Source organism: Lonchura striata, chromosome 26, assembly GCF_050655825.1.
Source record: "Lonchura striata isolate lonStrDom1 chromosome 26, ASM5065582v1, whole genome shotgun sequence".
In the NCBI taxonomy this organism is placed as follows: Eukaryota; Metazoa; Chordata; class Aves; order Passeriformes; family Estrildidae; genus Lonchura; species Lonchura striata.
The window spans coordinates 819,636-846,776 of NC_140728.1; the positions used below are offsets into that span (position 1 = coordinate 819,636).

At 42.3% G+C, this 27,141-nt stretch overlaps 1 protein-coding gene across 5 annotated transcripts in view; it reads right to left on the reverse strand.

Moving 5' to 3' along the window:
- Window positions 1–26,739, reverse strand: part of MAGI3 (membrane associated guanylate kinase, WW and PDZ domain containing 3) — a 55,586-nt gene extending 28,847 nt beyond the window's left edge. Inside the window, exons 1-4 of one of the 5 annotated variants that reach the window (XM_085561038.1) lie at window positions 16,189–17,578; window positions 15,443–15,513; window positions 2,108–2,224; window positions 574–693 (exon numbers count right to left, since the gene is read on the reverse strand). In XM_085561038.1, the coding sequence (XP_085417164.1) occupies window positions 574–693; window positions 2,108–2,224; window positions 15,443–15,506 (301 nt within the window). In that variant the 5' untranslated portion in view covers window positions 15,507–15,513; window positions 16,189–17,578. Of the gene's footprint in view, window positions 1–573; window positions 694–2,107; window positions 2,225–15,442; window positions 17,579–26,331 lie in introns of those variants that run through there. The other 4 variants (XM_085561037.1, XM_077789098.2, XM_021539518.4 and 1 more) reach the window with 4 other exon arrangements.
- Between the last annotated feature and the right edge of the window lie 402 nt (window positions 26,740–27,141).

The window sequence follows — 27,141 nt, forward strand, 5'->3', positions numbered from 1 at the left end:
GGAGGCACAGAGCATTTCACAAGGATTGTTTACTTTTGACATCTTCTTTTCTTTTTTCACCATCTTCATTACAATGTTTTTCATCACCACATGTAACAAACCCAACTTTCCTACAGATTTGGACCATCTGGTCTAGTGCTGTTCAACTTTTAAATAAGAAATGCTTTTGTTTCCCTGCTAGGTCAGAATTTCTCTTGCCTTCTGTCCTTTTGAGGAGCACCTGAGAGAAGAATATGGCTCTGTTCTCTGAGGTGTACAGAAAATTGACTAGATTCTCTTAAATTTGTACCAGGCACAAATAAACCTTTTCAGAATGCTTCCCAAAAATGCAATGGTGAAAATAATCTGGTGGGATTAAGAGTCGTTGAAAGGACAATCTGCGGATTATTAGAAAGCTTTAGAACAAGATCGCTCCTCCTATTCACAAAAATAGATTAACTATTGTCTCTCTGCTACTGTCATGACCATCAAGTGAGGCAGGAAAACTGTACCACAGGGAGCTACACTTGGACTAAGATCCTGGACACAAGTACTGAGTCCTTATTCCCATTCCATTAAACATCACTGACATACCATCATATGTTCCACTTTCTAGTAAGGCTCCACTTTCTTCCAATGCTTTAAACTGCTCAACAGGAATGAAATTATAGTCTACCCCAGGGACCTCCCCATCTCTGGGAGCCCTTGTAGTGCCTGCAAAGACAGAAAAAACATTCTTGTAAGATATTTAAGTGCTGCTTGATATCAAATGCTGCCTGCTGAATAGTTCGGTAAAAACAATGTCTTTTCAAATCTTTATACAAAGACGATGTCACTCCAGTAAGAGTTAAAACAACTGGTGAGCAAGTGAACAATAATGTATAAAAACTTAGCCAGCAAATTACACAGGAACAACAGTTCTGGTACTGGGGGAGGAGGAGAGAAGCAGCTGGGTGAGGTGGCAATTAAGAGAGAATTCTTTCTTATGGTCAGTGAACTAAAAACAACTTTTGTGGCAGCTGATGCCACCTGGGCCATGCAAACCCAGTCTGGGATTCTTGGAACAGCTGTGATATTTTATTTTAACTCAGCTATGAGGGTGCTGCATCTTTCCCTGTTTACAACAGCAACAATTCTCTAATTTGCAATGAGGTCACCATGACTAAGCACATTTGATTTTTGGGCCACCAAATCCATAACTTGGCACAGAATTTATTTTTCAACCTATAATTCAGAGTGTAAGTCAGCCACACTCCAACCCCTGGCTGTAGGTAAAACTTATCAGTAAATTGCTGTGCTAATGCAGAGGTTCTCAAAGTGTTTTGTCTATGAAAACAGGCCTCCCATAGTAACAACAGCTTAAATAAAGATCTCCTGAAAGGACTTCACTGATTCATTACTATTCATTACTGCCTACAACCTAATAGTATTTCAAAATCATGTATCATTTTTTCAGGCAGCAGCATGAAAAGGAGCTGGTAAATAAAAGCTAGTAATAGTGAAATGCAGTTTAAGAAAGCCACAAACTCTCACGTTTGCCCAAAGAGAAGACAGCAGAATTCCTGTAGATACAAAAATGTTACTTAACAAAGTAAGTTTTTAGTGCAATGAATATTCAGTCAACGATGAGCCTTTTTAATCAGTCTTCTCACAATGAGCAGTCTACCTGTACATTCTGCCACTGCCACCCCTTCTGCACCCAGCCCCTCCTTCCAGCTGCCCTGCTCTGCGAAATGCACTTGACACTCAAGGTCTCAGTTTGCTCTTTGTGAAGAAAAAAGCCCCAACACATTGACAAAATTCAGGATGTTTTGGCACTGCTTGATCATGCCGAGATTTATTTCTTGTGGTGGCTGGGGTCATTCTAACAACTACTGACAAACTTGTGAAGAGTAATACACATATTATTGAAACACTCTGAACTTTGAATTCTCAAGTTTTTGCTGGTTTTCAGTCCATACTGGCTGCACCAATTCATGGCAACTTCAGATGTGAAACTACTGTAGCAAAGGCAGAAGTCTCTGCTATGAGGTAAAACTCTAAATCTGATTAAGAGACAAGGCATTTTAAATTCACAAATTACGTGGGAGTTAGCAGGAATAGATGAGGCTGATCTTTACATACTTACAAGGGATGGTTCTCAAATAGAGATTGTCTCTGATCACTTGCTGGAGTTTGTGGTCTATCGAGCCCTTCTGGAACTGAAGGCTCAGATAGTGGCGCAAGTCCTTGTTGATGACTTTTCCTTAGAAAGAAAAAAGAACAAATTAGAATAATTTGTAAAGCAGGCTCTCACAAGAATTGTGTTTCACTGCTATAGAAGTTTCAGGAAAAGCATGCAGTTGTAAGAGTTGGGCTGTTTTAAATACAACAACCATGATGGAAAATACCATTTTGTGCTATCAAATGACAGAATCCCAGAATGGTTTGTGTCAGAAAGGAACCTTGAAGCTCATCTTGTTTCACCCCTTGCCATGGACAGGGACACCTTCCACTATCCCAGGTTGCTCCAAGCCCTATCCAACCTGGCCTTGAATGCTGCCAGAGATGGGGCAGCCACAGCTTCTCTAGGCACCCTGTGCCGGGGCCTCACCACCATCACAGGGAAGAATTTCTTCTGCCACAATGGTTTTAAGCAGAGCTGACTAACAACCGCTCCCCCTCTGAAAAATCAATATAAAGTATTAAAATACAAAACCTATTACCAAAATCCAGAGTTTCTACAGACAAGAAACTATTCTCTGTATTTTGAAGTAGTCTCCATTCAATTTACACCTACTCACTAGTCACCTGCATTCAATATTTTGTCTCCTGGGAACTTGCATTCTTCAAATTATAAAAAGAAAGTACTTCCTTCTTAAAAACATTGTGTAATAGAAGGGAGTTGGGTTTTTTTATGATTACTCCTTTGCAATACTTCTGTCAGGTATCATTAGTGAATCTGTCACATCACTGGAGAACCACAGCCCCTTCAGAATAAGAATAACTGAGCTCTTGTATTACTGCCTCATTCTTCAGACAGGAGGGTACAAACCAATCTTTTGTACCCTGTCAGTCTCCCAGAAAACACAGTAAATAGGGTTCAGTGACCTTGGTAAATTTAAGTTATGTACTACAGCAGAACACTCAGGGCTTTAGGGGAAAAGCTCAACCTTTGTCTCCAAACCTAGAGCAGGAGATGGGCAGCAGCAGATGGATGCTGGTGTAGCACAACAGCAGGGAAAAAGGCTGAACAGACAACTGCTCCTGTTAAATTACATCACCAACAGGTTATGAAATGCATAAACCTGCCCCAGAAGCATTTCTGACAGGAGCCTTTGAAGCCTGTGAGCTCAAAGTTGCTGAGGAGATCACCTCAAACAGATCACAGACCCCACAGCAGTCTTCATACAAGGCCCATTCACCTACATCTCCAACCAATTATTGTACTTACATATATGTCAAATTGGAAAAAAATCACAAACCATCAAAACCCTCCCACCACTAGCCAAGTTTTCCCAACCTTGTGTCACTTCTGCAAAGCTGGCTGCATGTTTTGGTTGTGGCAAGTTTATACTTTCCCTTCCCGTTTAGCCAAGGGGAGGGTATTCCACACCTTGCTCTCTACTCCCAAACTTGACCTCAGCAACCACCACTCACTAACAGCAAACTGAATTTCAATCTGCACCCTTTTCCCTCCAAACAAAAGCATGCCACGATGAGTACTTCTACATGGAACCAAGATTACCTATCAGCCCTTCAGAGAGGTCAGTGATGTCCACAGATTAAGCAAAACACACACAAAATCACCTTAAACCCAGGCAAGGAGAGAAAAAGCCCAGCACACCCTCTGAACAAACAGCACATCCTGTGCCAAACACAAGTCCTGAGCTCCAAATGAAGTCAACTTCTCACCTCCTTTAACACTGTCATTTACTTAAAAATTACTTCCAAACACACAAAAAGCATTTTGCAGTATTAGGAAAACACCATTGTCCTCATGGCTGTCCAGCAGCTACACACACAACAGCAATTCCCAGTAAAGCAGTTCTTCATCCAACCCCTTCCCAGGAATGCACAGCAACTCTGCAGCCCCCACCTCAATTCCCTATTTTACCAGCATGAACTGTTCCTCATAAAACTTTGGATTTGCTTCCTGCAGCATAACGAGCACAGTATGTCATGGAATACGGAAACAAATGGGGTAATCTCCAGCACGAAAAGTATTTTCCATTTGTTACTGCAAATTACTTCATTCTTTGTAGACAAGATAGTTCCTCAACATTAAAGAAATGTTTTGCTGCTAAAATGTGCATCCATCTCCTAGTCAAAGCCAGATATGCACTTCAGCAATCCCAGCATATTTCACTTAGGTAGATCAATACGCTTATATTTCATTGAGGCAGATGGACCTGTTCATCAACTACTTTCAGAGTACTGCACATTGGAAAAGCCAGACAATATGTGAGAATCTGTTCTGGATGTAGAATTACAGAATTTATTTACTCATTGATCTTTCCCTCTTCATGTTTAAAATTTTAAAAGTGTATAAACCCTTTTCAATAAATATCAACAGTTTAAAGACAAAATAAAGGCAAAGCTGCTACTAAGGATACGTCAATATCGGGTTAATCCTAATATTAAAAGCTTAGAGACTACACTATACTGTGAAACCAAGATGACTGAATTGAAGACTGACAGGATTGACTAGGGAAAACAGAGAAAATAGTGGGCAGAGGAAAAATTACGGAAATTCACATAGAGAATGGTGTGCATTAGAAAGCAGAAAAATAAAGTAACAGTAAGGCTGCTTTAGGCAACCTCTGGCAAAAGTCAGATTATTCTCCCCCCAGGAGGTGAACATGCTTCTTTTACATTGTTTCACAAATGCTTTTAGGAAAACCTCATGTATTAGCCTCTCCAAAATGACCTGATAAATGTTGGGTTGGTGTATGCTGTGCTGCTGAGCTGCTTCTAAAGGATGACACTGGCAACACAGGGACCAGTCAAGAGGAATAATACACTTTATAGCACTCAGGTCCTGCCAGATGAACAGGCACAAAACCCTTGTTTTCAGTTTTAATTCAAATTAATTAAAAAAAACTGTTTAGATGAGGATATGCACAGTGGGAGGAAAATTAAGTGACTGCAGAGGGAAAAAAAAAAAAAAAAAGGCTCAAGTGCCACTGCAGTAAAACACAGCATTGTGAATTAGGGAGACAAATTAAGGGAAGAAAGGTGGCTGGGGGTAGTGTTGGTTTCTGGGTCCCAGTGCATGTAGTCAGGGCATCTCCATCTCCAAAAAACAGCCCCCACAATTCAAGGACCAGGCAGGGAGGAGCTCCCCCAGCCCAGTTGACAGTGATCTGCCACCATCTCCTGTTGATCCCCTTAATTCCACCCCCTAAGTCTCCTCACTCCCCTCCCCAGGGGAGTTTGAACAGCACAGGGTGAAAATCCAGATATTGCATACTGTGATGCAATTTTGTTTTCTCACTTAGAACACAGCAGAGGAGAAATGTAACCAGAGTATCATCACGTACATTCAGAATTTCACACATGTGAACAGAATCCCAGAGTATCCAATGGCTCCGCTCAGCTGTATATGTTACATAAACTGTGGCTGCCATAGGCCACCGACTACGAAAATTCCAGTGAAACACACATTATGAGCTATAAAACGGCTCCGTGACTTCACTCACAGTCTAACTAAAATAGGAATTCTCAGGGCTCATCAAGTGGAAAACAGTTACTGTTCAATTAAACTGGGCTGACAATACACCCACTGAGATTAAGTGATTTTTGATGTGACTAAGCAAAAGCCATTTAAAGAAACGTTCAGCTCCACAAATCAGAGATGCAGTGTTAGGAAACCCAAGCTAGAATTAGTGTGTAATACATTAGCTTTATTATATTCCCCAGCAACTGTTAACATACAATGATTTCACCTAAGTTCCAGATCTGAACACGCGCATTCACTGAGGACAATGAATGATTTCCAAGCATGCAAAAGAATCACTGCATTCATGAAATGTGGAGAGGCTGGAAAGACCCAGTGGTGATACAGCCGTCAGTACCTGCCATCCTTCACCTGAAAGTACTTCATTGTGACCTGGCAAATACACACCTATGCTCTCAGCACAAGGAGAAGATAGGAGGTTCAAATTATTACAACTTATACAGAAAACAGACTAGATCATTTTGAGAATGTCCAACACAGTCAGCAGGAGCTTCCTAATGTTGTGGGCTAGAAGCATAGATGGATTCCTGTGCAGAAGCCTGCTTTTTCCTTTAGTGAAGGGGGCCCACAGCCCTGGGATTTCTGAGGAGAAAGGCTGAGACTAGCAACAATGCCTGGCAGCTTGTGTCCCAGGCCACCAAGGGCTCCATGGCATGCTCACACTCAACACCTCCCTGTCTTCCTTCCAGGTAATGATAGCAGGAATCCAAGTTGGGACTCAGCCTGTGCAAGAGAGGAGCTCCCTAAGAAAATCCAGGCCACTTCAGGAGTGTGGACCAGTGATCCATGTGGGAAAAGGGATCCTGGCCTCATTATGGACTCAGGTAACCATCAACCAGCACTCACTATGTTCACCACTAAACCATGTCCTCAAGTGCCACATCCATATGTTTCTTAGAATGCTTTCAGGGCTAGTGCCTCCACCACTTCCCTGGGGAGCCTGTTCCAAAGCTTGACAACCCTTCCCATGAAAAAAAAATGTCCCAACACCTAATCTAAACCCTGCCCCCAGTGTAACTTAAAGCCATTTCCTGATCGAGATCTATTCAAACTACCATGCAAGTGATGGAGCTGGTATGGCAACACACCAATGGGTTCAAACATATTAAAAGGATGTTACAACACACTAAAAGGTCAAAACAACAATCAGAACCTGTAACACAGACACATTTAAAAAATAAAATACAAAATTGTTTTAACAATAGCACTTTAATAAAACTTCTTAATAATGCACTCAAGGCCTTGCTGAGTTTTAATCACGGTGCAGTTCAATACACTACAGAGGCTATTCTGGGTAAGTTGTATCTGTCGCTGCACAACTTGCACTGTGAAGTCGAATACAGACACTTACAGCCATGAGATAAGAGTCCTCTGTAGCTGTCACAGGTTGCCAGACTCAATTCCTGTGAGGGTTCAGCAGACCCTCCCGTATTCAGTCGCAGCTGCAAACTCAGCCAGATCCATTAGGATCCTGTTTTGTCAGCCTAGGCTGCACCCAATTTAATACATAAATCATTTAGTCTGCTCTTAATTGAAAAATGGAGCACCAAAACAAAGACAAGTAACCTGAACAATGGAGATAATTTTCCTAGGGCTAACTATGGCTTGTTTTTCCCAATTTATAAATAATCTTCCATTCATTCCCTTAAATTTACAATGTGAGGTTTTAATTTATTCACACTAGAGAAAATGCTTTACTGAGACAGCAAACAAATCCATTTGGTCTGGAAAGCACAATTAACATATCCAACTGAACAAAATGTTACTTGACTCCCCAGACTGTTCTAATATTAATGCTTCCCTTTGGAAATCTCCAGTTTATGCGCAAATTCAAACTTACTGAGATTTAATATTATTCCATATCACACCACAACAAGGGACCACACAGAGGGCACCTGTGCAGGTTAACCTGTCATAGTGTTTGGCAGAAACATCTGTCATAGTGTTTGGCCAATCCTTCTGTCTGTCCAGAGAGCGCATCATGTCTCAGAAGCGACGTATGTCTAACATACTCTATCTCACTGCTTAAGCAGCATGCAGCCTTACAGAATGACACACTTCAGTCACATCCCCAAAGAAAAATGTCCTTGCAGCTGCTCTCGGTTACACAAGCCATTTAATCTACTTGGGACTTGGCACTGCTTTCTCAACAGAAGGGTACCATGTTCACATTCCAAGACCTTTTTTGAGTGTTCAGATCAGAATAGAATTTATGCAAATCACAGACAGGTTTATTTTTAGCCTGCTTTCCATAGGAAGCAAGATATGCAATTACACTCTGCATAATTTCTAGGCCCACTAACCTATTTCAGTATGGAGTTTGGCAGGGCAGAAGTCTGACAAAGATACTCTATTGTCAAAGATGCTGCATGCCTGCTCTCCTTTGAGCAGACAAACCTGTGGGGTGACCATCCACCATGGAAAACATAAAATCTTCTCAGCAGAGGTGTCCTCTAACTGTGTCAGCAAGCAGCAGTGTGTGGACTGTCACAGTTGAACCTTTAAACTAATTTACAAAACAGCAAACTGGGCTTTTAAATACCAGCCCCATCCTGAACATCACTGCTTTGCACTACCTGCAAAGTAGTACCTCTTGTAACAAATCACTCCTATTAGCAATGTTATCTAAGGGCATTTTAGTGGCTTCTCAATGCCATTTTCCCATGAGACCACCCCCCCACCAAGGTCCCACAACGACAGAGGCCCCCTGAGCACAACGGTAAAGGAGCAATTCCTGCTCTTTCAAACATGAGTCATTCTGCAACCTTTATGCAGGAATTTTTGAAGGAATTAGAGCTTCCTGAAACGGAACGGGCTTTCCAAGAAGCCTGGGAAATCCCAGCACTGCTACAGGGTGAGCTGCAGCATTCCCAAGGGACAGCTGATGCTTCAGGATGCAGACTGCACTGCTGTGACTCACCACACTCTGAAGGACTCTCAGGAACCTGGAATCACCAAGATCTATGTGCCAGGTCAGCACTCCTCTAATCAAGCCCATAAAAGTATTGATTAGCGATATCTCACAGTTCAATTGGAAACAACCTCCCCTGTCCCCGCAGTGCTCACTGCACAACACCGGCAGTCAGTGTAATCACTGGAACTCCAGATGTGCACCAGCCATGACTAATGTCAGTGCCTGACTCACACAGTTCGCACGGCAATTCTACACCAAGGCATGCTTTGCTCAGCCTGCTGCAACAGCCAAGGGCCAGGAGCACACCAGTGTGCAGCACAGCATCCCACAAAGAGCAGTGACTTTGATCGACATTCATCTATCACACCCATGAATCCCTCTGGTGTCACTGCATGAACTCTAATTCTATTATAACCCAGTTTTGCAGGGAAGCTTCTGTTTACAATTTTTATCACAGGCTGCTGTTGAAGTAATCAAGTAAGAGAAGACCATTTCCCTCCATGTTCAGTTAATCATCACATAATACTAAAAATGAAAGGAATTCCTCTTTCTGCTTGCACAAGATATCCTATTATTTCATCACTATTCATTTTATTAGACTTATTTTTTAGTTATGGAACCCAGGATTTTCAATTAACTATGAAAGAGTGCTTTCTCCTAGGAGTACACACATGAGGAGCTGAATGCCAGCAATAGAGGCATTGCTCAGCCTCTGAGATCCAGCTGCTTTCTAGTGAAGTAGTGTGGTAATAATCACATAGCCTCCACAGAGAGAGATAGCTCTCCCCAGGATCTTCCTGGGAAGCTGTGAGAAAGCTCAGAGAAAAGAATGAGAAACAATTTTAATCTTCACTTGCTGCATCTATTGTTTGGTACATGTGGAATGTGTTATGGAGATTATCAAAGAAGGATTTCTTAATTGGACTCTGGTGATGGTGTTTTGATTTTATTTGACCAACTGGAGCCACACTGTGTCGGGACTGACTGTAAGGGTTACAGGTTTTTATATAGTATAGTAGTAGTATATGTTTTAGTATAGTGTAATATAGTATAGTACAATAAAGCGACTGATCAGCCTTCTGCAATTATGGAGTCAATGCTAATTATTACCCAACAGGAACCCCTGCTACAATAAAGTATAAGCATGCTGGACTTGCCCAGGCAGTGCTGGCACATCCCATCACAGCTCTTCCCTGCAGGAACCTGGGTCACAGCAGCCAACCTGGCACAAATATACCAGAGGTGCTGACTGATGATCTCCAAAGCATGCCTGGGAATGGTGCAGGATCCTACTGACAGCCACAGCTCATTCACAGACAGTCACTGGAGTTTCTAACAAACCCAGCCAGCTGAAGGTGACAGACTCCTCCTCATTACTGATGCAGCATTTAAGTTGAAAATCCATGCACTTCCCCATCACCAGGTTGCAGAAAAACATGTCTAAAACCAGTTCTAAAATCAGTTTGACTGACCTTGGTTTGACATACCACAATACAGTCAGCTCTTCAGGAAGACAGGTGCTTGAACTGATGCTACCAATGTTTAATGTTCAGAAATTTCTTCTTTTTCTGTCTAAATTAATATTATTATTTCTGCATGCTGTGTTTACTATTTTACATATGCCTCTGCCAAGGAATTGTTAACTAATCACCATGCGATTCATTTTGTTAGCACACAGCTGGGTACTTGGTCTTGCAACATCTGTTTCTCAGCATTTCTTTTTCTTATCTATCTGTAGTTAGCAACAGAAGTGTCTCAACAGAGGACGTCAGTATGTGGAAAAAGAAGCTGGTAACCAACAGCTATGAAAACATAAACCTTCATATCAATAACCAATTCACAGAATCATAGAATATCCTGAGCTGGAAGGGACCAACAAGGATCATGAAGTCCAACTCCTGGCCATGCACACAACCACCCCAATTATAACAGCAACATGATAATCTTCTTTCAAGAAATACTCTGCAATAAAGTGTTCAGATCACCTGCATCAAGAGATTGGCAGACTAAAAATGGGCAAATAACCTATTCATTAAAATGATAAATTTGATTTTCATAATTGGAATTTACTGAACATTAACAAAAACCTTGCTCTTTCAGTAGTCAATTGCATAACGAATTCAGCTCTAGCTGGCATATGTTAGTATTTCCTCACCTATGGAGAGGTCATTCCACGTAGGGAACACCACAGCTGTATTTCCAATTATTTTTAACTTCAGAGCAAACTTCTTCCACTGCTCTATACAATAAACTAGAACTACTCAAAGCAAAGAAAAAGAGCACAGGCAACAAATCCACAGTAACTTCATTTTCACTCAAGGATTTTCAGCACAAGCCATGTACTAACACACTTCAAAAACCTAAACCATCTGATTTTAGAAAATCCTGCAGGGTACAAATGGTACAATCACTTGTGGCCAGCTTCAAAGATACCTACTAGCCCTTCTCCAAGTACAAAAAATGACAAAATAAACATTTCATCAGTGAACAAGAATCAAAGTCTAGAGAACAGGGCAGCAAGCAACTGCTCCCCAGCACATGTCTGTGACAACTGTCTGGCTGATATGTCATTAAATTCAGTGATCAATTTGCACCAGTTGCGTTGTTTCAATTAAGACTGTCCAGGGAACTGCCGGAGTCACCATCCCTGGAGGTGTTTAAAAAACATGTTGATTTAGCACTTCAGGACATGTTTTTGTGGTGCTGGTTGATGGCTAGACTTGGTGACCTTAAAGGTCTTTTCCACCCTTAACAATTACGCAATTCTATAACTTAACGTTTGCACAACCATGTTTGGCACAAGGTGAATGTTGTAAGCAAAATAATAATGTTGTCTAGGTCATGAGAGAGAAAGAGACCTCAGTTACAATAACAGAAGTTTCAATGCATTCAGACTGCAATGCATTCCACTAGGGAAACTTGCCAACCAGCACCTGTATGGAGCTGTCTCCAAATGCTGGAGTCATTTGTATTTCGTTAAAGAGCTCGCAAAATTCAAGAATGACACAGAAATGGAATCCTTGTAAGAAAGCACTTCAAATAAAGAGACAGCTTTGAAGGCAAAGCCAAATTCCATTTCTGCTCACAATTCGCAATCAACCAGAAGGCAGCTATGGCTGTGCACCCCAACAGGAACACCCAAACTAACAGCACGGAGTTTGTTCCTATATTTATTGCATCATTCCTTTCCTATCATCCTTGTCTGACCATGTAAGTTCTGCACTAATGTCTCTGAAATGCTCCACAATCACTAGAGCACAGAGCTTGTTACCCACAGCAGCTGGTCCTTTTTCAAAACACTCCCTTTTCTCCTCACTTCCAGGACACACATGAACCTGAAGGCAAGAGTTTTAAAAAGGTTACATTTTTGTCTGAATAACAGTATATGTTATATATCAACTGACCAATGAAATAAAATATTCAGCTAGGTGATGAAAACCCATCCTGCACCTACAAACATAAAAATTACATTGGGCAAATCTGACAGTAGGCACCTGTCCTAACCACGTTAAACGCCTCACAAAACTGCAACTGGAACGTAGTCAAGATCCTTCTCAATTTTACTCTTCATATCGAGTCAGAATCAGTCAGTAATTACAACATAGCAAGCACTTGATTGTCACTAAATAAATCCATTTAAATTTCCAAATTCATTGTTCAGTCCCCATTGGCAGCTCTACAGCAATGAAAAGGAAACAGACATCCTGCTGTTCAAATAAATTATGGGATGAAATAGAGATTAGCTTGTATTTACCTGCCAGTTTAAATTCTTATTAAGAGACTTAATGAGGCTTTCCCAGAGACAGTCAGAGCAATCAGGTGAAGCCAAGGCTGTGTTGTGTGTGCAGCACATCCTCACCTGCCCAGCACAGGGCACCCGGAAGGTTTAGGGTGCCAGCAGGCTGTGACTGAAGAGCGCCAACTGCATCATTACTTTAAAAAATAACAGTGTAAGTCCAGCATGCTTAGATATGCACATATAGTGTGCATATACTAAGAATAGTCTTTGCACAGCAAAATTCCAGATCTCCTCTGCTCCTCAACATAATTTTCCACAGCACTGAGGTCCAGCTAAGTTTGCAGGCATTGCTTAAATTCTGTGTTTAAACCAGATGCACATTGTTACCTCAAAAAGCAGATTTTATTTTTATCTCCACTTATTCATGAAATAAGAAAAGCCTTGCACTTTGCATTTAGAATTCAAGAAAAGCCTTGCATTCGGCATTTAAAACTCAGACTGCCAGGTAACAACGAATGCTGAATCTTTTCAGATCACTGTATTCTGAAGCAAGCACTCAGTTTTCATGTCCCAATTTCAAATTCTTTAGATAACACCAAGTTCTGTCAAAGAACTGGGTGGTTTTTTTGAAAACAGTTTCTGTCTTTGCCATTTCCTTAATATTCAACACCTCCACAGCCCCACACCAGGAAGAGCAGCAGAACTCTTAAGAACATAGTTCAAATAGAAAAAAATCATACATATTTGCCAAAAGATAAATAAAGATTTCAAACAAATTTTCTGCCACCCAAAAGATAATTCAATAAAGCAGAAAGTGACTCAAGTCCTTCTTTTTGCTGCATTTCACTCACTGTAAGAAACAGCTCACAGAAAGAACTTCTCATGTTAAAGCTTTTTTACTATTCCTACAGCATGACACTTCACATCAGAGATCAGGTTTTGATGTCTGAATGGAAGACTAGCCTATTTTTAATATACTTTTCACTGAGAGAACAATTGGTAGTTCTGAATACTTTGCAACTTCCCTGTGGATACGCTAGCCACACTTGTGTACAAATACAGACTGATGAAAAGGTTAATGAATACCCTGAAGATCCCATCCTCCACTGCCCCCAACCGGCCCCCAATGTCTGATAAAAATAACTCCATTTTAAGCAGTGTCTAACACCACAGTTTAAACAGGGGCTCATCTACACAACAGTTTTCATGCTCCCTCATTTCAGGTTCCCTCCCTCTGCAAAGGCCAGAGAAAGTAAATAACCTCCTGCTTCGTACCAGACACACCTGTCTCACCTGTATTTTGTTAGAGAATTTGTGTTAAAATCTGACTGTTGCAAAATCTATTAAAGCTATGCAAATCACAGCACGGTAACAGAGTTTTCCAGTATCCACAGAGTTCCAATTCTCAGTGTTTCAGATAAGGAATTGTTGGAGTAACACGAATGCTTCCAATGCTTCTTTACGAGGCAGCTGCCAGCTCCACTGTCAGACAGCTAACAGCTGGAAATAAAGAGCTGCGCAAATAACTTTTTAAAAAAATGTGCTAAGAACATTGTTTCAACAATAAAAATACCTCTGATTTACAAACAGTTGTAGCTTCAGGTTCAAACCACAGCTTGATTTTAAATAAACCCAGAGCAGACCTTGAACCCACCAGATCTGACTAACGTCCACCAATGGGGAGACACCAAAGGCCAACCTGAGCTGTGGCCACAGGGCATCTCACCTGCTGTCTGGCTGCTCTGGGAGGGAAGTTCAAGGTTATTTCCAACTCAAGACCCTGCACGTCAGCTTACAGGTGATGTTATTTCTGCACTGCTGTTGGCACCACGGAAGGGCTCTGGGGCACAAAACAAGTTGTCACCACACTCTCAAACACCTTTTGCAAGCTATTTACTATGGCAGAAAGATAACATGAAATATTTAAATGAATAAGGCCATTCAGTCACCCAAATGAAGTCATAGTAAAGCACTCCCAGTGTGGTACCTTATGGCTGAGCCAACATACGTAACTTTTCTGCTAAGTTCCTCAATTCCATATTGACAAAGTGACAGGAGATTTAAGAGATTTATGCTAGAAACCCGAACTTCATTTTGAATCTGGACCCTTTAAAGGGGTTAAAAGACATCCTTGGCTGTGGAAGACCCACATATACTGAAACATTTTGCAGAACAGAAAAATATATCACACAGTACAGTGTAAATAACATTCACTTCACTGCATTTATTTGCTATCCTGATGAACATTATGAATCCTGCCCTAATGAATTCCTTTAGGTACTAGCAGCTTCTCCTAATGAGCATTAATTAAACTTTTCCAGCATCTCTACCTTCACCACGGAAAAGTAATTACTCACTGCTGACCTACAGAGAGCAAAATAAAATACATAGGATTAGGTTTTTTTAGAGTGAGTAACTAGGGCAGAGAGGAAAGCCTGCAATTTAGAGTCAAGTTGTGTAGTCCGTAATTCCACAACATGACCAATACTTCAGGCCTAGATTGAGTAAAACTGTTTTCCTGCTGCCTGTAAATAAACCACTAAATAGGGTTTAATAATAGTACCCAGGTGTGTCAAGGACATAAATATTTGCCTTTTTCAAAATGTGTAAGAGGACACAGCACAAGCTATTACCTCAGCTGTTCTGCACGGTTTAAACCCCAGCTGCACACACCCATCCACAGTTCACACCTTATCTAGTAGGGAATACATTTTAAAAATATTTTAGTTGTATATCTGGTATATTATTGCCATTTAAAACAAAAAGTACACACATAAGTGGCATCTGAGTATGTCAGATCTTAAGTCACAGAACCATAGAATCATCATAGCATAGGCTGGGATAGACCGTTTTTGTTTTTTTTTTTAATTTTTTTTTTTTAAACAGGGACGAACACTTGCTATGAAAGAAAACCACAGCAATTCTGTTGTCAAACTTATGAGTATTTTTTTTTTTAATATGCCAAATACAATTCATTGAAGTTCACGTTCCAAACATCATCTTCTAAGGAAGCACTGTCAACCAGAAGGAAAGCCAAGGCACTACATCTCTCAATACATTGCTTAGCACTGGAACACATTTGATTACTTACTGGTACTTTTCCTCGATGGCACCCAAGCAATTTTCACAAACAAGTCCTCCCTGCACCAAAGCATTTCCAATCTAATCTCAATGAAAAGAAGATTAGTGAAATTACTGAGAGATAACAGTTGCAGCAAACAGAGGTAAAAATACTTCCCTGGTACTTTTGGTCAGCTGATTTTTGAGGAATTCTTTAGAGTAATAAAGGATGAAACAAGCCATTAAACATAATTCCCAGGACTCTGCCTCTCTTTTACATAACAGGATTCTGAAATTCCTCCACTGCCCCCCCACCACGTACATGCATTAGGAGGAAATCATTTCTACAAACCTAAAACTTTAAGGCTTAGTTATTTCCTGATAGTTCTGTGGCTTTAGAGGAAATAAACTGGATGTTAATCCTCTTGCATTTAATGAATAGTACCAGCACACTCGGCTGCTTTTTGCTGCAACAAGGTCATGGCAAACCTCATGTATAAACAAAGCAAAATTGCATCTCTGGGCAATGAAATCTCAAAGAGAGGGATGGCTTAAGTGGTTTGGGTTTTATTGTTGTCTATTTGGGAAAAAAAATTTGTCAAAATAATTTTTAAATCCATAGAATTAAAATCATAGAAACATTTCACACATTTTTCATAGAAATAATTTAGAGGAGGAAAGTACTTAATCAGCATATCGGCTTACACCAAGTTCAAATAATTTACCAATGGGTTTATGCTTTGGTTTTTAAAAATGCCAGCAAAAGAAGTTACATACATGCACCTCTATACTCAGCTGCAGGACAAAGCTGGTAGGCAAAACCAGCTGCACAAACACCAGAAACGTGCCAGACACAGCACATGGCCCTCACTTCTGCTTCAGTTACACTTTTGCTGTGATCTTCCAAAAACTCCTGCAGGGAAAAGGAAATCTTATATGAAAACAGGCACTTGTGCTTTGTTTCAATTAGTTTTTAGTTTTAGAGAGATTTAAGAGACTGATTTTCCTGCCCAGACTCACTAAGCTGTATGCTGAACATCCCTCCCCTGATAGATGTTGCGTGTCCAGAACCCACAGCACACACCCAAAACACCATGAGTGCTTTTTCCTAAAGTCTGACTAAACTAAAGCAACTACTGAAGAGACACTATACTTTTACAGGGATTACTAAACTAGACAGCAAACCACCCAGCCATCTAAAGATCACATCATAGAATCCCAGAAGTGTTTGAGTCAGAAGGGACCTTAAAGCTCATCCAGCTCCACCGCCTGCCATGGGCAGGGACACCTTCCACTAGACCATGCTCAAATACATACTTCATTTTCTTATCTTTAAGTTAACTTTGTGAAAAACATCACACAAAGAAAAGCACAAAGTTGCCTATCTGCTGCTTTGTCTGTTTCTTTATAACTTTTACTAACAGTCTTAACCACCACAGGAATTTCATTCTCAATGACTTACAAGACTATGTTCTTTATACTTAAAACCAAACTCATGTTATTTTTTTCTTAGAATACCAAGAATTAAAACTCATTTAATTATTTGGATTCACCCAGTTGCCTGATTTCATGAACTAAGACAAACATGTTTGCAAATAATCTAAGACCTACTCAAATATCTTAAACCCCATATTATAAATTTCTTTCTGGGAATGTTTTTGGTCGTTTGCCTGAAGCCACAGCACTGTCAGATACCTTGCAGCAGTTGATCTCAGCTTGAGGCCACTGAAGACTGAGATGCCCCAAGTTACTCCTATGGTGTTAATGAAACATTTAGGAGGAGCAGACAGATTTCAAGCAGGCTTAAGTTTGCCACACAAAACTTGGTGACACTGGAAAATTCAGACAAACAAGCTGGAAGTTACTGCTCCAGAGGAAAAAACGCTTTCTAACCTAACAGTACTTCCACTAACAACTTAATTTAATAAACTACCTCACTGTATCCAACAGTAATTAAGCAGCTGCCTCAGAGAGAATTTTTTCTCTCATCTGTTCTTTCATCAACATGAAAGAGATACTTTTAATATGTTTCTTCTACCTAAACACAACACTGGTGTTTCTGCCACTGTGTCCTGCTCCCACCTTGCTGGAGGATGCTGAGAGGGCCGTGATGGTTCCAGCTTCTCCCACCAGTGACAGAGACAGTAATGGATAGTCCCAGACTTACCAAACCAACCCAGTTTTGTACTACTGCAACTGTGGCTTTACTCAGATTTTGTTAGGCTCTCACATCAGGGCAAACTAGTCTGGATTTCATCTTTACTAGCTCTGAATGCACTGGATATAAGAAGAGAAATACTAACTGACAATTCACACAATCACATTAACCTTCTTAATTGCCTCTACCACCTTTTTGAGAGAATACTTCATTACCATTTTGACAGAAAATGCATTTCCAGACTCCAAAATCCAGAATACTGCTGATATTTATATAGCACTCCCAATCCATATTCATCAGTCACCAGCTGCCAGGCTGACTGTATTTATTACCAAAGGTAATAATAAAACAGCACTTTAGTAGAACACAGTTAGAACCACCATTCAAGTGCACCATGATCTGACAGAATTACAATTCAAGCTTTACTTTTTTTTTTTCACAAGTAACTGAAGAGACACATGAACTCTGAACTTAAATTCTTTCACTTTTTAACTGTATCTCAAGAAAATAACTTACAAGTAATCAAGTTAGATGAACTACACTATTCAGTGACTGAAGAGTGATACAGGCTGAGTAGTAAACACACCAAGGATTTTCAATTTGAAGAAGTTGCATTCAACTGAGAACAATCACCAACTCATAAAAAATTACAGGCTTGACAATAATACATATTGAAAAGTAGCCTTAATCAATATTTTTTAAACGTAGCCCTGAGAACACACTTTAAAAGCTTCCTCTCAGAGTTACAACTAACAACCTGGCTGTGCTTTGCAAACAGAATCACATTTCCACACTAAACCATTGCCTTAACAGGTTGCATAAGCACAGTGATATAAGCCTGAACAAAAGCTTGCTGTGATTGAGTTTCATATTAAAAGCTGCACCTGGACAAATGGCAGAACACAGCTGTAACTACTTGCATCTGCACCTCAAACAACTGGGGACACCTTTACACAGGTTTTACAACCCTCTTCTTACAATTAGTGCCTTTAGAGTCTCCTTGACAAACACTCTTCCTAAGATGCTACCCTTTCCACCTAAAGTACTTGCTCCTGCTTTAAAAGCTGATCAGACTGGAAGCCATGTTATCCAACTTCTGCTAAAATAGCACGTGGGAGAAGATCCCATTTCCACCACGACCCACAAAGGGCCCAAAGAAAGATCAATTTAACACAAATTCAAACACCAATTAACAACAGAGATGACCAATTACCAGTAATTCTTATTTTTGTGATGATGTAACAGATCAACACAAGTCTGCAATCTTCCTATTGCATTTTTCCTCTCACCTGTTCAGTAGAACTACATAAGGAATTGACTCACAAATACAAAGAGCTCCTATTTTACTGAATTCAAATCTAGTATTCTCAAGAATACGGTTGCTTTGAAGAAGAAAATTGTTCACACTCAGGAAACAAGAAGCAATTTAACTAACAGTCCATGAACACAAGAAGATATTTCTTAAAAGGAAGCATTGTGAATTAAAAACAAGAACTAGAAGAATGAATTTAAATATCTTCAAATACAGCAAAATAAGGAAAACTAGACTAATTTTTTCACCTGTCAATTTGAATGTACAATCCACGTCACATTTTAAGATTCTATTTTTTTAAGTTTTGCAGCTGAAAAATAACTTGAAGCAGATGCTTCAGTAATAAAATAGCACAGTGCATTGCACGTTATATGAGCATCACTTGCTTACTTTAGGAAGTTTTCAAAAAGAGCTTAGTTTCAAAGTCTTTGTTTTATCAAAGCAAAATGAAACTTCCTTGAAAAAATTAAGGATATTGTATCTTCTGAGATAAACCACAGCCATTTTCTACAACTGAGTAGCATTTTATTAAATCCAGACAAGAACTGAAAAGTCATACCTAGACAAAAGTCATTGAGATGAAATCAGCTGTTGAAATAATGACTTCTAATAAAGGTTCATCTTTAGTTCATTCTTGACTTCATTCACAGATTAAAAAAAAAGCCTCCTGCCATTGCAGAGCAGCAGCAAAATTACTCTTCGGGGATTTTAAGCAAGATCTCTGCTGGCATGGACACCTAAGGTTGGTGGGAGCTGAGTAAAAACACAGCATAAACATGTATGGAAGAATTTAAATTGAAACTGTCTACCTGCACAAGGACAGCTCTTTCCAGGAATATCTGAAATACAAGGCTTGATTGTACAGTCCCGGTGAAAATCTGATTCCCCTAAAACAGGGGACCCAAAGAGGTGGGTTTAGAGAACACAAACAGCACCACCTGCCCCACCACGAGTTCCAGATAAATGCACTATCCTACAGGGTCTCTCCTGAGAGACATCAAGGATCAAAACAGAGAAGAAAACTGTTCTCCTGAAGGGAACAAAAAACTACAATTTAGTCGCAAAAGCCACATGAGGCCTCCTTCAAAAGCCACATGAGGCCTCCTTATCATCAGAAGTGACCACACCAAGAAAAAGCAGAATCATTAGAGGGCATTGTTGGTGCAATCATTACCACAGCACTCATCACAGTAGAATTTAAACAAGGAAGTATGTGAAAGGGAAAGGCATTAAGGTCTTGGTTAAGAGTACATTTATATAAAGAGCAATATTAGAAGCAAGATTATAAATTACATGAACATCCTAATACCCAGCGGTATTAGCGCTTAAAAGTCCTCTGCATCCATACACTTAAGGTGCAAACTTTTTGTGCAAGGCAGCTCCAAAACTTATACAGGACAGTTTTAGAGAGAGAACAGCAGAAAGCATTTCCCCTTCAATTTTCTTTTTCAAGACAGCAACATTTGATGAAACTGGGATACCTCCATTCATTACAGCAGACCTGTAGGCTCTGGGCTTCTCGTAGCATGATCAAATGACTCAACCTTTCTTCTGCAGTCCAGAATGGGTCAGTTCCCCACTAACTCTCAAGCAGGGAGGGCAATTTTCCACAGCAGCACTCAGTAGCCTCTACTCAACACCCACAAAGGGCTGTGGGACCTGAGCTGGATGCACAGGTCCTCAGGCTTCCCGAGTAACACTTTCCACTCTTCCACCATAGACCACTGCCAGCTTCCACAGAAACACAGAACTAGGGTAATGCCTTTCCTCTGAGAGACAAAATTATCCTAGTGTATGTACTCTGGTCTCTGTTTCAACATGGCACCTTTAGAATTCATCCAATTTTGTGAAAACCATCAGGGAGTGTGGCTCGCCCTCCTCTCTGCATTAATTGCTACACATGCAAATGTTTACCCCCACATGAAAGCTTTGTGCCTACCTTAAGCATAAGAGGATATGTAAATGAACCTCAGATACTTGGCTTCAAATATTGTGTCTCAAGTGCTGAATCCTGCTCTAAGTCACTGTATTTGTCACCATTTTCATTCATTCTGCTGCAGAGAAAGGACCCCCCACCATGCACAAACCGAGTCATAACATTGCCATTAATCCCTGCTGGTAATAGAGACATTAGGGATCCAGGCATTAGGGATTCATCACAGTCATGTCAAAAAAATGGATCCAGCAATAAGTTGTCTTCTTGTAAGCATCTGTTAGATTCTGATCAGGAAAGCTCTTTGGGAAGGTAAGGCCACAGACTTAAAAAAAATCAGTTTTGTATAAGTACATCCACCTGTCAATCCTCTCATCCTCAACACTAATGCTCTGTAATTCAAATAAAGCAAGAGATCTGAGGCACTTAGAGGTGTCACATCGCAAAACCGCAGACAATGGTGGAGTGCACACAGAGCAGCAACACACATCCGCTTTGCACTAGGGTGTACTGAACCCTTGGAAACTCCATGAAGGACTGGAAAAAGATCACATCAGTTCTGTCAGTATGAGCTGGGATGTCCTCCACGTGTTCCACTGGGGAAAGAAAAAAAATCAAAGCACAAACTGACACTCACCAGAGGCCAGGCAATCCTGACTGGAGACATAAAATAAATACAACAGCTGGAGGAAGAGCTCCAGCCATAATTGAACAGAGACTCTGAAACAAATCTATAGGAAATCACAGTTTAACAGCTTCAGGAGCACCGGAAAAAAAACTAAGTCCGAAGTACACTTTTCATCCTTTTACATCTTGCTGCATTTTTTGATTAAAGATCAGTTTTGACACAATGGAGCCAACATGCATTCACTCCAAAACCAAGGGACCCAACTATGTGCTCTGGAAATATTTCTCAAGTGGAAGAGCCACAGGACTCTCAGTTTCCTCCCACATTCTCCTTATAGTGGACATGAAACCATAGTAATTGACACAGAGTAGTTGTATTCATCAAAACTCCTTAATCGGGAAGGAGAACACATTCCTTCCTACATAGTATCTGGCAACTCAGCCTGTAGAAAGAGGAACTCGTAGATATCAGTAGTTTTTCTTACTTTAAGTCTCCAGTCTAGTTTTGGTGTATTTTGGTTACCATGCTGCTGTGAAGAAGGCACTCAGGGTTGTACTGATGAGTATTTTAGCAATCCCATTTGCACATACAAACATCTTTCTGCCTAATTCTGAATCATCACAGAATCATCCTAAAATGGTTTTAGGTTTTAAGGGACCTTAGAGACCATCCAGCTTCAATCCTCCCACCACGGGCAGCGATACCACCCCTAGATCAGGTTGCTCAGGGACCTTGAATATGCATGCAACCATAGATTTTATGTAATCACAGAATCACAGACTGGTTTGGGTTGGAAGGGACCTTAAAGACCATCTATGCCTAAACCACATTTCTCCAAGCTCTGTCCAACCTGTCCTTGAACGCTTCCAGGGATGGGACAGCCACATTGTCTCTGGATACCTTGTTTCAATGCCTCACCAGCTTCACAGTAAAGAATGTTTTCCTGATATCTAATCTAAACCTACTCTCTTACAGTTTGAATCAATTCCCTTTTGTCTTATCAAGACCTGTGCATCTAAAACCTTCCATCTTTCTTGTAGGTTCCTTTCAGGTACTGGAAGGAAAGTAGCTTATCCTATAGAGGATGAACCTAGCACTCAAATACCATGGATATGACTAGAACATTCTATTTCACTAATGGAAATAGAAGACACTGCAGCAGCACTGGCCAGTTACAAGGCTAATGCCCTAATCCAAGTAACACCAGACAGGGAAGGTCCTTGAGCACACAGCAGCCGTCGTTTGAATGCATGTAAGCAGGCAATTAGCTGAAAACCAGCACTACCCAAGCATGGCTAAAATACAAATGGACTCATTAGGATGAGCTGGCCCCTGGCAGCTTGCGTGCACATCCATACAGATATCCCAGTGGACAAGCTGCCCTAGCTCTCTGTATGTCTGTTTTGCACATCTAATCAAGATGATGATAACGAACTACACATAAAAAGAGGTACAGTTATCATCTCAAAGTTCATCTAGAATTTAAGTTTTATTTAGACAGCTTAGATCCCAGCATCAGTCCCAAGTGCCACTGGCAGAATACTCAACACTGGACTTCCACAGACTATGCTGAGTCAATCCCCATTGATAAGAGACCTGTAGATTTTCTGGCTAGTCTGTACACACCTGACACCATCCTCACATGGAACACGATACTCAGCCCTGATACTCAGCTAATCAGGTTGGACATTAGGAAGAACATCTTCACAGAACGGGTGATTGGGCATTGGAATGGACTGCCCAAGGAGTGGTGGAGTCACTGTCCCTGAAGGTGCATAAGCAAAAACTGGAAATAGCACTTAGTGCCATGGCATTGGTTGACAAGACGCTGTTAGGTCATAGGTTGGACTTGATGATCTCAAAGGTCTTTTCCAACCTGGCTGATTTTGTAATTCTGTAATAAAGATAGGACAAGAATGGGAAGGACAAATTCCTCAATCAACAAAATGGTCCGTTGTTTGTGATGTGCAATTAACAGATGGCATTCCAATTAACATTCATATCCTTCAAATGTCTTATTAAACAAGCCTAAACAGCATTTTGAAATTTCCATTTTAAATTTTCTATGAGCTTGCAAGAAGTATCACAGATTTTACTACTGTCAACTAAAGCTGTTACTGCCTTTTAATGAAGGAGTGACTATATTATGACTTGAACTAAAGCAGTTCAGATCCTGCTGTTCAAAGCCACCAGGTCACCTGCACAGACTTCACCTGGAAGATGGAGCACCAAACTCACCCTTTAAAATGCACAGGCAGATTGTGGGCATCGAGACCTTAGAAACACCCTACACTTCAGATTCAAGGAGACAAATCCCTCACTGTCAGTCCCTGACACTAGATTCCCTCAGACTTCTATCCCAATAGCACCCAAGCCTGAAGAGCCATGGGGCACACAAAGGTCTGCTGGCAGAGCACTCCATGCCTTTCAAATGATGGTTTCAGTTTTGACTGAGGAAAATCATGAAACACAGGACCCTGAAATGCAGTAACACAATTACATGTCTTTGAGAATTCAGACGTATTATGTGCCTACCAGGGACCACCAGCTCCTGGCCCTCACTCCCTTCATCTCAACCACCTGCATGGTCACATGCACCTTCCCAGACGCCTTCCAAAACTTGGCGGGTTTGGATAGCTCTGGATCAAAAGGGAAGCCAAATTCAAAGTCACAGGTCTTCACAGAGAATGCCTTGTCAACAACTTCCCTAATTACATATACCCTGACTGGAAAATTGCCATTGTGCAGCTGTGGCAGCCTTGCAAAAAACAACCAAAACCCAGTATATTTTAAAATACTGTATTCAAGGACACTAAATCTAACTGAGAAAATGACTACAAAAATCATCTGATGCGGTACATATGCTCCAGTATGGGAAAAATTGCTGGTTCTGAAGATTTTGTTTGATCTGTTCCAAAAGTTACATAAAATCAGCACAAAAATGCTATTTCTCTTTGTACAACTCACCAGCATCAGGTTTACAAGCTCTGGATGACTATGCTAAACAGCACAGGTCCTTACAAGACTCCAGCAGCAGTTTTCTTCTGTTGAAGAAACCATTCCTCTGTTTTAACTAGTTACTAAGCCACAGGAGAATTCTGCTCTTCTATTTTGGCAGCTACACTGCCACACCATGCTCACTCAGCAAGAGACTCATCCAAGTCAGTGATACCTTACTGAAAGCCTATTTGAAAATCCACCTCACCAAAATACTCGGATTTGATTAAACCAGCCAGTGAAAGCAGCCCACTCTCCTCATTAAGTGGTATTGGTTCACATGCCCAATGTTCTATTTCTCTTCTAAAACTCAAATTTTAATCAACTTGCTGGAATCACCAACCAGCCTCTGTTGACCTTCTGGACTCTTTTCTTATCAGTACTCTATACTCCCCACTCCTCTCCCTTTCACACCACCCAGAATTTAAGGAACAGGCAATGCACTACTGTTAATACCTGGAAGCCCTCATGAACATCATCTAGCTCTTGCCATTTTCTACTGCTAATTGCAGCTATTTCTTCTAAATATTTTTTGCCAGTTTGACATTGCTGTTAAGAAATTACCAGCACAAGAATACTCCCTCCATAGGAAATACAAGAAATCCCTATGAACTATAATTTCATCTTTCACAAGCTTTCTCTTTTAAAAAGAGATTATTTTTTATCTTAAACAATTTGTCTCTCTTTTTAAAATCCTCTTAGTTCACATCTAACTTGCAGCTGTTTTTTCTTTTACATTTTCTCCCTTCAGAAGGGACTTCCAATTTTGTAAATAAAGACCTTTTTCAAAACCTACCAGGCTTCTAAGATGTGTGTCTGTTTCATGGGATTTTTTTTTGATTGTTGCTTTAATTTAGCAAGTTATATGAATCAGGACCAACAGCACAATCTCTATATGGAACATGACTCTCCATTAGTGGTCAAACAGGGAAAACCCGACTTAAAATACATATTACATGAAGTCAGAGAGCACCCAGCAGTTACCAAAGAAGAACAAGACAAGTGCTCAGCAAAGAAGCACTAGGAGAAATATTATAGACCCTAATAATAGAGATACTGATATCCATTGAGATTCAGAGAAAAATACTTTTTCCCAAGACACCTTCTTATAAGGCAGCAGGCTCACATCTGGTTTGCCTGACCAAGAAAGCAGAAGGTACCTCTGGAGCTCATGAATTAACTCATGCAGCTGCAAGCGCCACTATTCAGCATTACTCTGACATTTAACAGGCACGTTGATAAATATGATGTTACCACAAGCACTAGCTAATTGAAGTGTACTCAAAAATAATACAAATCTGTGGAAAAAATAACAGCCGGAGTTTGTTCTCAGGGCTTTTATCTCTGCCAAGTGGGAAACTAAGAGGATGAAGCGATGGCACTCCGGTGCTCCATCCCGGCCATTCCCCACCCACCCTCGACCTCTGCAAGCAGCGGATTATATAAACACCACGGAAAGCACCTCCTGCACCTCCGAGAGGAGGACGCAGGCACCAGACCCTCCAGGGGCCATTGAGTCACCCAGAGCCCCGCGAGGGTCACACCCGCACAAACGCTGCATCGCGATGCCGGGCATTCCGGACGGGGAGAGGACCCTCGGGAGAGGTCACCGGGACGGGACTGGGGAGAGAGCACCGTCCTGAGGCCGCCCCGAGACTGCGGGACCGCCTCCTGCCTTGCATCACCCCTCTCGGCAGCGGCGCCTTCCCGAACCCGCGGAAACTTTCCCAGCGGGGCACCCGCGCCCCGGATTCCGCCCGGTTGCCTCCGGGCGCCGCTCCCCGCCGCGGCCCTCCCGCCGCCCCAGGGCGCCGGCGCGGCCGGGCCTACGCGCGGCCGGCTGGGCGGCGGCGGGAGGGCCTCGGTCCAGCTCGGCGGTGGAGGGCGCTCACCTGGGCGCACGGTCTTGAGGCGTACGGGCTCCCTGAAGTGCCGCACCACGGCTAGCGTGTCGCGGTGCGTGAGGCCGCTCACCGGGGTACCGTTCACCTCCAGCAGCACGTCCCCCGGCGCCGGCGCCTTGCCCGAGAGCAGCGCGGGGCCCGGCGAGTCCTCGCCGCCCGCGGGCAGCCGGCCCGCCAGGTACGGGAACTCGCCGCGCTCGGCGCCGCCGCGCAGCAGATCGGGGTCGGGGCCCGCTGGGCCGCCCCAGGACACCACGCACTCCTGCACCTTGCTCAGCCAGTGCCGCTTCTTCCGCAGCGTCTTGGACATGCCGCAACACGGGGCGACCCTACCCACCCCGCGCTGCCGCCGCTCCCGCCCCGGCCGCGGCTGCCGCCCGACTGCCGCCCCAGCGCGCCGCCCCGCCCCGCGCCGCCCCGCCGCCCCTCCCCGCCAGGCTCCGCTCTTCCCGTCTCCGCCGCGCCCTGCCTGCCTCGCTGGCCGCGCCCCTCCCGGCCCGCCGCGCCCTGCCGCCCCTTGGCCGCGGCCCTGGCGCGGGGCTGCCGGTCCGAGGCTGCGCGGGTGCCGGGCCAGGCCGAGCCGGGGCACGTAGGGGGCTTAGACCTGGCCCCGCCGGGACCCCCAGGAGCTGCGGCACGTTCCGGGTGTGTCCTCCTCGCCCGGAAAGAGCCCCTCGGGCAATGCCCGCCTAGGCCGAGATACCCCCTCATCCGGCAGTTCCCCCGCCAGCGCCCGTTGCAGCAGGGTCGCTCTCAGCGAGGGCTTGCGTCGTGCAGGATCTCTCCTCAGCCAGGAGT